The sequence below is a fragment of the Halichoeres trimaculatus genome, unplaced genomic scaffold (assembly GCF_033239565.1).
Source record: "Halichoeres trimaculatus isolate MK-OKI-2021-1 unplaced genomic scaffold, fHalTri1.1 fHalTri1_scaffold_18, whole genome shotgun sequence".
In the NCBI taxonomy this organism is placed as follows: domain Eukaryota; kingdom Metazoa; phylum Chordata; class Actinopteri; order Labriformes; family Labridae; genus Halichoeres; species Halichoeres trimaculatus.
In genome coordinates this window covers 16,857,454-16,870,116 of record NW_027437196.1, presented here as the reverse complement: position 1 = coordinate 16,870,116, position 12,663 = coordinate 16,857,454, and the positions used below count along the sequence as shown (strand labels likewise).

At 39.8% G+C, this 12,663-nt stretch overlaps 1 protein-coding gene across 5 annotated transcripts in view; it reads left to right on the top strand.

Annotated features, from left to right (window-relative positions):
- The window catches only part of pip4k2aa (phosphatidylinositol-5-phosphate 4-kinase, type II, alpha a), a 39,046-nt gene that overhangs the window by 13,421 nt on the left and 12,962 nt on the right, over window positions 1-12,663 (top strand). For all 5 annotated transcript variants that reach the window (XM_074693286.1, XM_074693285.1, XM_074693284.1 and 2 more), the window contains exons 2-6: window positions 9,736-9,833; window positions 9,954-10,050; window positions 11,722-11,874; window positions 12,077-12,223; window positions 12,572-12,610. In XM_074693286.1, coding sequence (XP_074549387.1) covers window positions 9,736-9,833; window positions 9,954-10,050; window positions 11,722-11,874; window positions 12,077-12,223; window positions 12,572-12,610 — 534 coding nt within the window. The remainder of the gene's footprint in view (window positions 1-9,735; window positions 9,834-9,953; window positions 10,051-11,721; window positions 11,875-12,076; window positions 12,224-12,571; window positions 12,611-12,663) is intronic.

Below are 12,663 nucleotides of genomic sequence, written 5' to 3'. Positions count from 1 at the left end.
AAATTTGATAGCTGCATGTTGATAAGAAGATTTGCTGGAGGCGCCTGGTTAAACAACAAAAAAAAACAAGTGCAGCACGAAACATGAGAAAGAAATGACACAGGGCTGAAATTCTACCAGCAGCACCACGTGTTTCAGTGTGTTGGTTAAGTCCTGTTAGAGAGTCAGGTCGATACGTTTACTAGCCACACCTCCATGTAGGTGCCTTCAAAAACATCTGGCATAATGACAACACCACTATTATGAAAAATCAATGATGGCCTTACTGTTCAGACCACAGGATGGTTCACCAGAGGGCAACAAGTTTGATTCATAAAATAAGGTAAAAACAACCCAAGTATAGAGTCTAGGGCTGCAGCTATAGAATATTTCAGTATTCGAGTATTCTACTAAAAATCCCATTGATTAATCGAGTAATCAGATAAAATATGTTTTTGTTTAGTTAAAGAGCAGTTATTTTTCAAATGATTTTTTTTTCTCTTTAAGAAATAGAATTTTCTGATACAGCATGTCAGTAAGAGCACTTGCTTTGGTAGCTCCAAAATTTGTAAACACACATTTTATGTGCTTTGTACATCTCATCAAATGTTGCAGACCAAAATGGCACCTGTTTCGTAGAATGACCCATAAGTCTCCAAACCCCAGAAAAGAAGCTAGGTTTATTGCTAGTCGCTATTTTGTATAAGAGGTAGCTTGAGGGGTCTGAAAACTCTCTTAATATGGCCTCAGCTCTTTTTGAAATACCACTCTTTGATCTTTTTTAAAATTAAACGATTCCTCGAGGCAGAGAAAATTACTTGAGTATTTTTTGTAATCGAGTATCTCAAATCATTCGAGGAATCGTTTCAGCTCTAATAGGGTCTGCTGAGAATCACGCACATGCGTAGAGCTGGGTGATTTATCCAATATACTTGATAAATCGTGAAATGTTGCACGTGAGATGTATAAAACGACTATATCGAGACCATCGAGTACAAATAGTCACGCTAATGTTTTCAGACATTGGAACATAAATCTCTTCTGTGATTTGCTCATTTGTCCCTCTCCTGGGCATCCTGTTTTTGCATTAGGAGAGGAAAAAAGTTGCTAAGTTTAGTTGCTGATTTGAGCTTGCTTTGCTGCCTGTATGATCCCTGCCTGTTTCTTTCTCAGCTCTCCACAACGAGAAACAAACGAGACATATTCTTGACTTTCACTTTTGCTTTTCTGCACACTCTGCCCCCCTGCTTTCCGTTCAGTCACGGCACTCAGCTGTGCACTGCTCAATGCATGATGGAAGAGAGGGGTTTGCTGTTATTTTACAGCTGAATACCAAAATACTGTAAGCTGCGATGTTTTCAGAAAACAAACAAGGTTCGGTGGCAACACCAAGAGTTTATACAAATGTGTAATGAACACACAATAAAGACAACTCTGAGCTGCAAAGTAAACAGATGGAGGAAGTAAATCCAATTCCAAAAAACCAGACCCCAGGTTTAAAAACAAGTCGCTAGTAGGATGAGTCCTTTCAAAATCCAGGTTGCTTATTTATGGAAATGAAAGTATTATTAAGTCATCTCCAACTTTAGTTCATACTATTTTCAAAGTGTAATGTAATATAATATAATATAATATAATATAATATAATATAATATAATATAATATAATATAATATAATATATCATATCATATCATATCATATAATATCATATAATATGATATAATATAATATATAATCAGCTAGTTGAATACATCTGAATGAATTATTTATCTGGAACTGAAAATATGTAACTACTTAAAGTTTGGTGCAAATAAAAGGTTTGCCAAACTTTATATGATCAAGATTTTCCCCTTTTTTCTTGCAAATTTAAAAATAAAACTGAAAGGTCTGCTTAAATCGTTATACTGATGTCATTTTATACATCTAAGGACTGAGTTAAATAGTTATATAGGGATGTAGAAGAGAAATCAGAATATGGAGATATATATCGTGTATAGTGATAAAGCCTAAAGATACAGAGTTATTGGTTTTTGGCCTTATCGTGCAGCCCTACACATGCCATCTCTGCACTTTGTGTTTGTATTCATTTACAAATATGTAACTTTAGCTGCAAAGACAACAATACCACATGCACACCTATGGGAGAAAGGTGTGGGTTTGTGTAAACCAAATGTTCCCTTTAAACCTTCACAGGTGTTTTTCCTCCTCTCTGTGCTCACGCCCATGTGTTGGCTCTTCTTTCATATGACTTCCATTTACATTCAGCACACTTGGATCCACCCTGAAGGGTGCCAGGCCTTGGTAAGGTCAGGCATTGTTTTGTCCTTGTGTGAAAAACAGCCTTGTTGATGAGCGAGCGATGTCTCCCCACTGAGTACCCAGAATGCATTTGTGCTCCAGCATCACAGTGACGTCTGTGCCTATCACACCAGGGCACTGAAATATTCACAGATATGGCATCTGTGGACTTGGATCCTCTGCCTGCTCTGTCTCTTTAATGCCCTCTTTTCCACTTTTTTTCTCCTCATGCTTTCTTCTGTTTTCAAATGTGCTTCCCTTTTTTTCCAAGTAATGATTTCCCCTGTTTTAATCTCAGAGGTTTCCCTCCTCAAAATAATCTTCTTTTCTGTTAATGATGCACACTAATTCTGTGTTCTTGTGCTTTATCTCTTTTCTTTTCCTTGGGTCAAAAAAGATTACAATAATCCTGGAGAGTGTTTAAAGAGCAAAGATGTTCAGGTTAAATTCCAACCCTCACCTCCAGCGAGACATCCAAGAGCTGTGACAAAGTGAACAGCTGCTCCAGTGCTTAGTTTGTGCATGTTTGCCGAGCTGCTTAAAGGAAGTCAGATTTATGTACCGAGGCAAATCTTTGTCCATTAATACAAAAGCTTTCGCAGTCTTCAGAGCTAAGATTTATTTTACATTCTACCAGTCAAACAAGTGGAAGAGAATTTAGCTTTTATTTCATGCATGAGACCTCGCAGTGAACAGACTGACAGTTTCAAAGCTTTTCTGCGGAAGCTACTGTGAGGAGTTCAGGGTCAGTCATGAAATACATGAAACTCAAAGTAAAGTCCCTTTATCATCTATAAAGGTAAACTCAACTTTCAGCAACACTCTGATTAACTGTTGATTATTTTTAATGCTCTTGTGATCGCTGCCACAGGTTAAGGGGAGCCAGAGAAAGTGAGTTACTGCACACTGCAGAAAACAGCTGATTTTACATGTTCCACTTCAGACAGTCACAACAGGTGACGCAGGATGTCTTCAAATGACCAGGACAAAATCAACAAAGAGACATGATGTCCTGCTTTATCCACCAGGTTTTCCAAAACCGGTAAAACCCCAGAGCTCCCGTAATTTAACAGGGAAATTTTTGCCAACACCTTGTGCAATCATGATGTCCGGTTTCCAGGTAGATCTCTGCTAAGTTTGACGTGTGTTGGCTTGGACACAAGATCCTTTGGAAAAGGAGTCACCATGTCCTCTGTGGAAAAGGGTGGGGGAACACTTCTGAGTCACAGGAGCATGAACAGAGCACCTCTGACGAGTAGACTCTGTGGAGATGGACTTGAAAGTTTTGTTCAAACAACTTGGAAATTAGTAACGTCCCCACTGTCCTGTCCTCCAAAGCCCCAAAAATTAACCCTCATGCAAAGAGAAAAACAAATTCAGTATTAGGTTTGCAAGTCCCCTTAGGAAACCTCTAGTGTCCTCGGCACACTCATTTTAGACATGTTGAACTTCTCGTGCATCTCTCAATCACTTTCAGACATATTCCTGCCTCCTTCCAGTATCAACTACTGTAGTGTGAAGCTTCTGTACAACCAGCAAACCGTTGAACTTTAAAGTGACATCAGGCTAACAACTAGGGATGGGTACCTTTCACATTTGAAACGATACGGCACTAATACCCGGTACCTGGCAATCGGTACTGGTACTTAATGGTACCAATTTTCGGTACTTTTTTGCATTTTTGTGGTAAAAAAATATCAATTTGTTTAATAATAAAATATATATATATATTTACAATTTAACATATTTGTTCTTCAGTATATAAACTTGCAATGCTTTGTTCATGTCCAGCATGGAAAATCGCCTTCTCTCCCAGTCCCTCACAGTCACAAGGATGCATGTAGGTACCTAAACATGGTACCTTTTGATTTTACGTGAATCAGTACCCGGTACTTTCGACTGAATTCAGTCGGTACCTACAAAAGTACCTAATTCGGTACCCATCCCTACTAACAACAGAGCTCCAGATATCTGTAATAAAGCTCATCACTGTCACATCTGTCAGTGTTCTGAAGTCCAGGCAGTGCAGTGTCAACAAGGTATTAACGTGAAGGTATGCGTGGCTCCAAGTGTTCAAGCAGGCACTGAAGCCCCTTGTTTTCAATTGATCCATGATCTGTGGTTGCTGATCCAAGACACTCAAGAGCATATTAGGTTATTTTTCTTGCTTTAAACTGTCAATGGAGATTTCACGTATTTTTCCAACGCTGTTGATGATATTAACTGCTTCGGTTTCTGTTTTAATCTCTTAAAGTCCATGTGAGGACTTCTTGAAAAGTCCCACTTCAAGATTCATGCCTGATCATAATCCGCAACTAAAAATAAGATTATCAGCGCCAAAGGAAGTTATTTCCAAATGCTATTCCTCAGCTTCTTGGTCAGGTCATCCAGCACAGGATTGATTTACGGCATGCAGAAGTCCCTTTGACAACAACTAGTGAGGTTGGAGTTGGTAGATGAGCGCTGGTAAGACATTACCAGGATTCATTGACCATAACTTTGCTCTCAGGGCACTGGGCTGTCAGTAGCAGTAAATATAGCCAGTACTTAACTATGGTACAAACTGAATTAACAAAGTTTGCTTGTTATTAATGTTTCAAACAATAGAGCTGTGATCTACAAATAAAAACATAACTTTGTTGCTTTGTATCTAGTAAAATGTTGTCTAGAATAAAGAAATGTGGTGTAAAAGGAGATCTGTTCCATTTATTTACTTCAAAACAAAAACACGCCTTGATAAGAGCCACGTCCTCATGACAGTGGGTACAGATGCTCATGGGACACTGAGTCTTAATCCCAGAAACACTAGCTTTTCCATGTAGTCCTAACCGCCTCCTTAAACTCGTATTCTTTGGTATGATGAGTCTTTAAACTCTTGATTACATGTTACATTTTGCTGTTCTCCTGCTGCCTCTGGAAACATAACGAGAGCTGCCATAGGATGTCAGTGTAACAAGTGTGAGTCTTTACTATTGGCTTCCTCCATGCTTCATTAGCTCTTCAACTGCACAGACCTGCCAGCCCTGATGACATAATAGGTGCACATTGATGCTGTAAACGTCAGCGACGAGAATTGAGTTGAATAGATCTGCCCTACAGATCAGTTCTATGGATCAGCTGTTTTCACCAATAGCTAATTTAGCTTTTTGGGTCAGTATGGGACTGATATTGTGTGGTCCTGGGCGAGGAATAAAGCTCACCACAGAATCAATGTGAAATTTAGTTCATTTATAATTCACATCCTGCTCTAACGCACAGAGCATGTTTGCATATGTTACCAACAGCCAGAAAATACTGAAGCACGCAGATTTTCAGGATGCACAGAGGAGGATTCAAATCTGAAAATATAATATGTTAAATCAGGTCGTGGACACAGAGATTAGGATATTCTTAGATATGTCCCAGACCACCTCTGAATGTGGCCTGAGTGATCAGCTCAATGCATCTTGGGTGCTTTTACATCTACTCTGTCCACTAATGATCAGATCACTCAGGCAGGAGTTAATGTGAGGTGTAGAAGTCACTGTCTAGAGCATTTAACCTTCATACATTTAGATATAGCAGTCCTCAGTGTAAGCACTCTGGGTCTAAATACAGCCATCGGGCTAGAGAAACAGATGAATTTGAGAGGCTCTTGGATCAAGTAGATACTCTTCTAAGGTCAGCCTGCTAATCATAATCAGTCCTTCGACTTAAGCCGGTCGTAGCCAACTTTAAGTCTTAATCATGCGCTGCATTGATCTCAGTCTACTACGAAACCATCAGCATGAATGTCATGGGTATCTTTAGGACGTGGGATTTTAGAAGGACACTTATTTATGGCCACCTGAAGTATGCCAGATGCCTCTATGGGTCAGTCAGTCATGCTAAAGCCTTTATCCACACCATCTGTTGTAATACTCTCACAGTATCTCAGGGCTGTAGTCAATCCCCAGCGGTAAAAAAATATTCCTCCAAGGCAGCTGCTGGAATTGTGATCTGACACCACCTCTTATATGGCTGCATAATCCTGGCTGTGAGCAATGTTTAAAGCTTAAAGTACACTGTGGACACACACACGCACACACACACGATCTATGATTAATGTTGTAGTCAATCACGGTTGGAGTGTTTGAGTTTATTCAGTGCACCTACATTACAAGTGCGCCTGGTGGGATGACAGGTTATTAATAGATTCAAGCTAGCTGCCAGCACCCCTGCCTGCAGCCAACTAGACGGAAAGCTCACACACTTACATACAAATACACTCACACACACTCACACACACACACCTCATATTTGTGTCAAGCTGTGCCTGAGTCATAACAAATGTCAGGTCTACGTATTACAGCAATGTGATGCATGGCCGGCTGTATGTGGAAATTCCTGCAATCGTTTTTTGTCCTAAAATCCCCAAATTTATGAAGTTCATTAAAGAGTAAACAGTTAAAATCATTGTTGGGTATTTGCAGATAAATGAAACTCATGAAGCACAAAGAGAGAGTTGAAGGAAGAATATTTCTCCTCTGTCGTCTTATTCACTCTTCTCTGCAGCTGTTCTCTCACTCACAGGTTCCATTACTCTGACTTTATTTGTCCGTCTAACATTGTTGTTTGTTTTTCTAAAAAGAAAGTGTGACGTTGAATGTTGAGCTCTATTTTAGCTTAGATCAGATTTATTTTAAAGGGGATTTGAGCATAGAGAGAAATGTAACTAGACACAGTGAGAAAAGTGATCCATTCAACTCGATTCTATTCTCTTCCTCTAACTCTTGATCTTGTCTTTATCTCACTGAATGCTCCTTCAGCTGTTGCAACTTTTCACTTTCACCCACAGTAATCCTTCGATCTATCAGGGGTCATCAGACAACTAAAAACCTAATCTGTTCTCTGCTCACACAGCAGGGGTCCAGTGTCAGAACCAGTATTGATCGACAGCTGGGACTCGAACACTTGTCCTGAATCATATATTAGCCTTACTGATCTGTGTTGCTACTTCCTCCTGGTGCCTGTCATGGTTTCTGTGCTCTCTCAGACTCCATGTGGAAGTTAGTTCTTTAAGTCGACGCAGAAGATAAAAGAAATGCATTGTATAAAAAGTGTTTGTGTAGCAAGTTGTGGAAGTTACTGGTTGCTGTTCTGGCTTATGTACACATTTGCAGCAGGTTGTGCTGATCGAGGGGCTCAGTGTGAACAAATGTGCTGTGGGTACAATTTCTCACTGCTTTCATCTCTCTCATTTCTGTAGATGATTTTTCTTCATGGTGTACGTCATTGACAAAGCCATTATTAGCCACATCACTTCCTCAGACTGTGTTTGCTGGGTTTTTTTGTGTTGTTGTACCACTAATAGCTATGTGCTAATATCTCAATCTATCATAATGGGATCAAGGTTGTAATAGTTAACTAAAACGAAACTAAAAACGAAAACTAAAATTTAGAATACATTGCAGTTAACTCAAACTAATAAAAGCTAGAAAAGAAAACAAAAACGATAAGTAAACTAAAACTGTATCTTGTGTTCACAAAACTAACTGAAACTAACTAAAATTAAAGACACAATGTCCTTAGTTTTAGTTTTTGACAATGTTAATAGCCTTTAGTATTCAAATTAATCCGACACATTTTCCCAACCAATTTTACCACAGTTTTCGACAGTTGTCAGCGCTGTACAGCACCATCACAGTGACGTACTGGGACGAGCTTGTTTACAGCACTGACTGGCTGTGCGCTGTACTGCGACCAAACGTAGTGGAGCAATGAATCAGAGCATCTGTAATAGTTTAATTTCATGTGAGTCTGACTTTATTGTTACAGAGTCCAAGTTTCTAATTATTAAAACTCATATTATATTGTTTTATATAATTTATGTTTTTATTATTTTTATTTAACTAATGTCAACATTATTAATTTATATAATTTATGTTTATATTTTTATATTAAGTTTATATTATTTTCTTGTGTTTAAGGCAGCAGCCAACAGTTCAGTATCATCATTGACTGAGCAGTGAGCACTATGTTGGACTTGAAAATAAACAGTATGACAAAATATTTACTCTGACCTTTTTGAATCCTGCACCTGGTTAATAAGGTATGAAAAACTAAAACTAAACTAAAACTAAGCTTTGTTGCAAAAATCAAAACTAAATAAAAACTAGAATGCCCGCTCTAAAACTAATTAAAACTAAACTGCAATGGAAAATAAAATGTCAAAACTAACTAAAACTAAACTATAATGACAAATACAAAACTATTATAACCTTGAATTGGATAGGTAAACATATTCAGTCAGGCGGGTTGAAGATTTGATCAACTCTGAATCATCAAAGGTGAAGATAAATTTCAAAGTGCGTGAACTCAAGTCCATCCTGCCTGTCTGTCACTGCTGCTGACCTTTATGGTCACTGAAGAAGAGATTTTTTTCTTTTTTTTGACCTCAAATAAGGAGCATTCCTCTCCATAACCACCTTTAGCGATATGTAACGCACTTCATAATTTCAGTCAGCGATAGCATCCCTCTTCACTCCATGCTTGCTCCAAACAATATTTTCTCATACTGATTCTGATTCTGATCCTGGGCCAGGTTTGGACACACTTCAGACTTGTGAAGTGAGCAGTAACAGAGCAAAACTGGCTTCTTTCAACCCTTGAAAAAAGAAACCCTGCTCTGCGCTCTTTTCAAAATTTGCCCACTCCGCTCATATGCTCTGGTATGCAGGTTGCACCCATGAAAAATTTGCCAAATCTTCTCTGCCAATGCCAAACAGCTTGGACTATGGGCCCTGCTACAGCAGGCGTTCCAGCATTACATTTAGAGCAGGAAGCTTTGTTTTCTGCTGTGCTTTTCAAAGTGTAAAAGTAAAGGTGTGAATAAAAAAAACACACCACAACATTTTTCAGTGCTAATATATCCTAGTAATTCATAAACAGTTATGTTTATTTTTTGTATGTGTGTTTAGGTTTGCTTTCTTTGAAACTGATTGTCTTTTCAGTAGCAGTTTATAGTCGAGATCATTCGTGTAAAATAATATGAAAGCTGATCTTTGCACCAGTCATTGCAACGCTGCACTTTAGTGGCTCTGGTAATATTGCATTGTGAAAAGGTCACACGAGGTGAGATGTGAGGTTCACAGCTGGTGCTCTGTTGAGAATCTGCAGAAATCCTGTTTGACATTTTCAAGCACCATTGGTGATATGTTAAAAGAAAACTGATGTGATGTCCAGTGGAGGAAATGCTCTGTGGATTTTACACTTTGTGCTTTCAGTGTGATTCCCACATGATGTTTACCAGTGGTAATGACAATTCACCTCCAAGCTATCCGTCCTCCCTGCATCCTCAGCGGTTAAGATTCTCATCCAGCATCTGTAATGCTGCGTTTAATGTCACAGCCACGCTCACATAGTACGTCTTATTACTGCTTTGTGTTCATAACCTCATGACTGAGTATCTTTTCTTTCTTTTGTTTTTCTCCACACAGATAAATGAGTTAAGCCATGTTCAGATTCCCATCATGCTCATGCCAGACGACTTCAAGGCCTATTCCAAGATCAAAGTGGATAACCACCTCTTCAACAAGTACGGTCTTTTTAACTACTTTAAATTATTCTATTCACATACATCACAGTTTTGTTTTTTATTTGTTTGTTATTTATGATTAATAGAGGGTGTGTGTTTTCTGATTTTCTCTACCCACAGGGAGAATATGCCCAGTCATTTCAAGTTCAAGGAGTACTGCCCCCTGGTGTTTCGAAACCTCAGAGAGAGGTTTGGCATTGATGACCTGGATTTTTTGGTATGAGAAGTAAAATCGCACCACACTGTCTGGGTCAAATATCCAGTGTGTCTCTAGCGCCTCCTTTAAAAAGTTAAACTATCACTTAAGAAAACATCAGCCGCTGTAGAGAGCTGGCTAATTTATAGGTAAAACATTTGCCCGAGATGCACCTGAATCCTGATAAACATCTGGTTCCATGAGCAAACTGAACCATGCAACACTTTTCAACAAGTTTCCTGTTGCTCAGCTTTTCTTTTTCTTTTCCTTCTTTTGTTTCAGCCCTCTCTGTCTCTCTTTCTCTTCCTTTATTTTCCACCCTTCCTCTGTAAATCCCTCATCCCAGGGCAGGCCATGAGTTGGCAGTATTTGGAGGTCGATGTGTCCCAGCTCACTGCAGCTGTCCTTCTCGCATGTTTACATTAGGGTTCGGCGGGCTGCAGTGAGTGGGCAGTGGGGGGTGTTAAGACACTGGCCAGTGAAAGGAATGTTGTGACATTCTCAGCATTGAGCTACTTTCCTCCATGAGGCCACCAATCACATTGTCAGAAAGGTTATCTGATGTTTAACTTTTTCCTCTTTGTCCTTGCTTTAAAACCAGCCTTTGGCATTATTTCTAATCACACTGGTAATAATCCTCACCGCAGCCGACGGGTAGCAGCAGCTGCTGCTGCCCTGCTCTTTTGATGACACACAGCAGTAACCATTAATTTTAATGAGCAATACTGGCTCTTTTAAATTAAGTTAAGGGGGGGTTACTAAAGTGCAAACAGATTAACCTTTTTCCCCACATTATGACGAATGCGTCCTGGAAAAACTGACTTAACTAAAACAAAAACATTAAGATGTTACTTTAAAGCTTTCATCACAGAGAGCCTCGGGCAAAGGGCCTCTTAAACATTTTCAGCCTCTGACACACACCACTTTAATGTAACACCAGGACCTGAGCTGTAAGGAGGCCTCTGAGGGTCCAATCTGTTTGGTAAACCTCAAGAAAAAGACTGAATCCAATTTTAGATCTAAACATGAGAACTTAAAGGTTGCTCCTCACTTTGTGATACAATCAGTAGATGCTCTGAGTGGATGAGCAGAGAGAGCCAAGGCCAGAGGACAGGAGGAATTCTTGGAGAATGAGGCATTGAGCCAGGGCAGTTGGATCATGTTACTTTGGAGCTCCAAAGTCTGGGCAGCAGCTGTTTGTGTCTGTGTGTAGGTTTGGACAGACAGCAGGCGTGGGGGTCAGAGCCCCACATGTTTAGACTGGGGAGTGGGAGGCGGCCACACAACAAAAAGGTAGAGGGCAGGCGTTCTGTGTTGTGGGTACCAATCAAGAACTTAAGTTTCAACACCAGCAATTTCCACTATGATGTCAGAATAACATGGGACTAAACACATTTGGAGAGACAAACACTCAGGAGATGAAGACTTTTATTGTGATCGCTGAGTGGTTGGTGAGCAGAACCAACCAAGCATCTTGACATAAATACAAGCAACTGGATTTGATTCTCTACCTTAACACATGTTAAAGCTCATACAACCCCACTTTAAAAAAACTGAACTATCCCTATAACAACAGATTAAAGATCATCATTCATCTTGAAAATTGCAGATAGCTGATCAGCTCCTCATGCATACACCCTGATTTAACTGACTGCTGTTTTTTCTCTCTGTCCTTCTCCTGTGTGTTTGCAGAACTCTCTTACACGCAGCGCTCCGTTGAACAGTGAGGCTCAAGGGCGCAGCGGGGCTCGCTTCCACACCTCCTGTGACAAACGCTACGTCATCAAGACCATCAGCAGCGAGGATGTGGCTGAAATGCACAATATTCTGAAGAAATACCACCAGGTGTCAATATCTGTCTAACAAAAACATCTAAACACAAAGCTTTCATTAGTCGAAGATGAATTGGTTGGCTCAAATTGCCTCAGTTTGTAGATATGCACATACTTTACCACGTCAGAGCTCTCCCTCTATAAGAGAGCCAGCTAACATACATGGTGTCTATAAAAAGGACATTTAATTGATATGCCTTGCTCTCTTTTGGTAGTTCATTGTTGAGTGCCACGGGAACACACTGCTGCCTCAGTTTCTGGGGATGTACCGGCTCACCGTGGACGGAGATGAAACCTACATGATTGTTACACGCAATGTCTTCTCTCATCGCCTCTCTGTCTACAAAAAATATGATCTCAAGGTAAGAGGGGGAAAGGGATTTATACTACCTACAAACTGCTTCAGTCTCTTGTTAACACTTTTATCCTGAAGACAGGCTTGTTTGTGGTGCAAATGTCATGTACAATAATAAAAACAATCATTTTTTAATATTTCCAAAGTTGGTAAAAGTTTGACTCAGCAGCATTATCTGTCAGGTTGTAAGCTGTTTTAAGCCCTGCACCTTGCTGCCTAATAGGGTGATCTCTTGTGTTCAGGCATGCAGAAATGCAATCAGTATCTGTTAGAATTAGCACACATAGGGAGACTTTCAGTGCTTCTTAGCATCAGAGGGGTTAATGGAGAGTGATATCTGTTTTCTTTTCTTCAGGGTTCCACTGTGGCAAGAGAGGCCAGCGACAAGGAGAAGGTACAGTCGCCTTTAATGAGCCAGGATCAGCTGTTACGCTTACTTACACACGT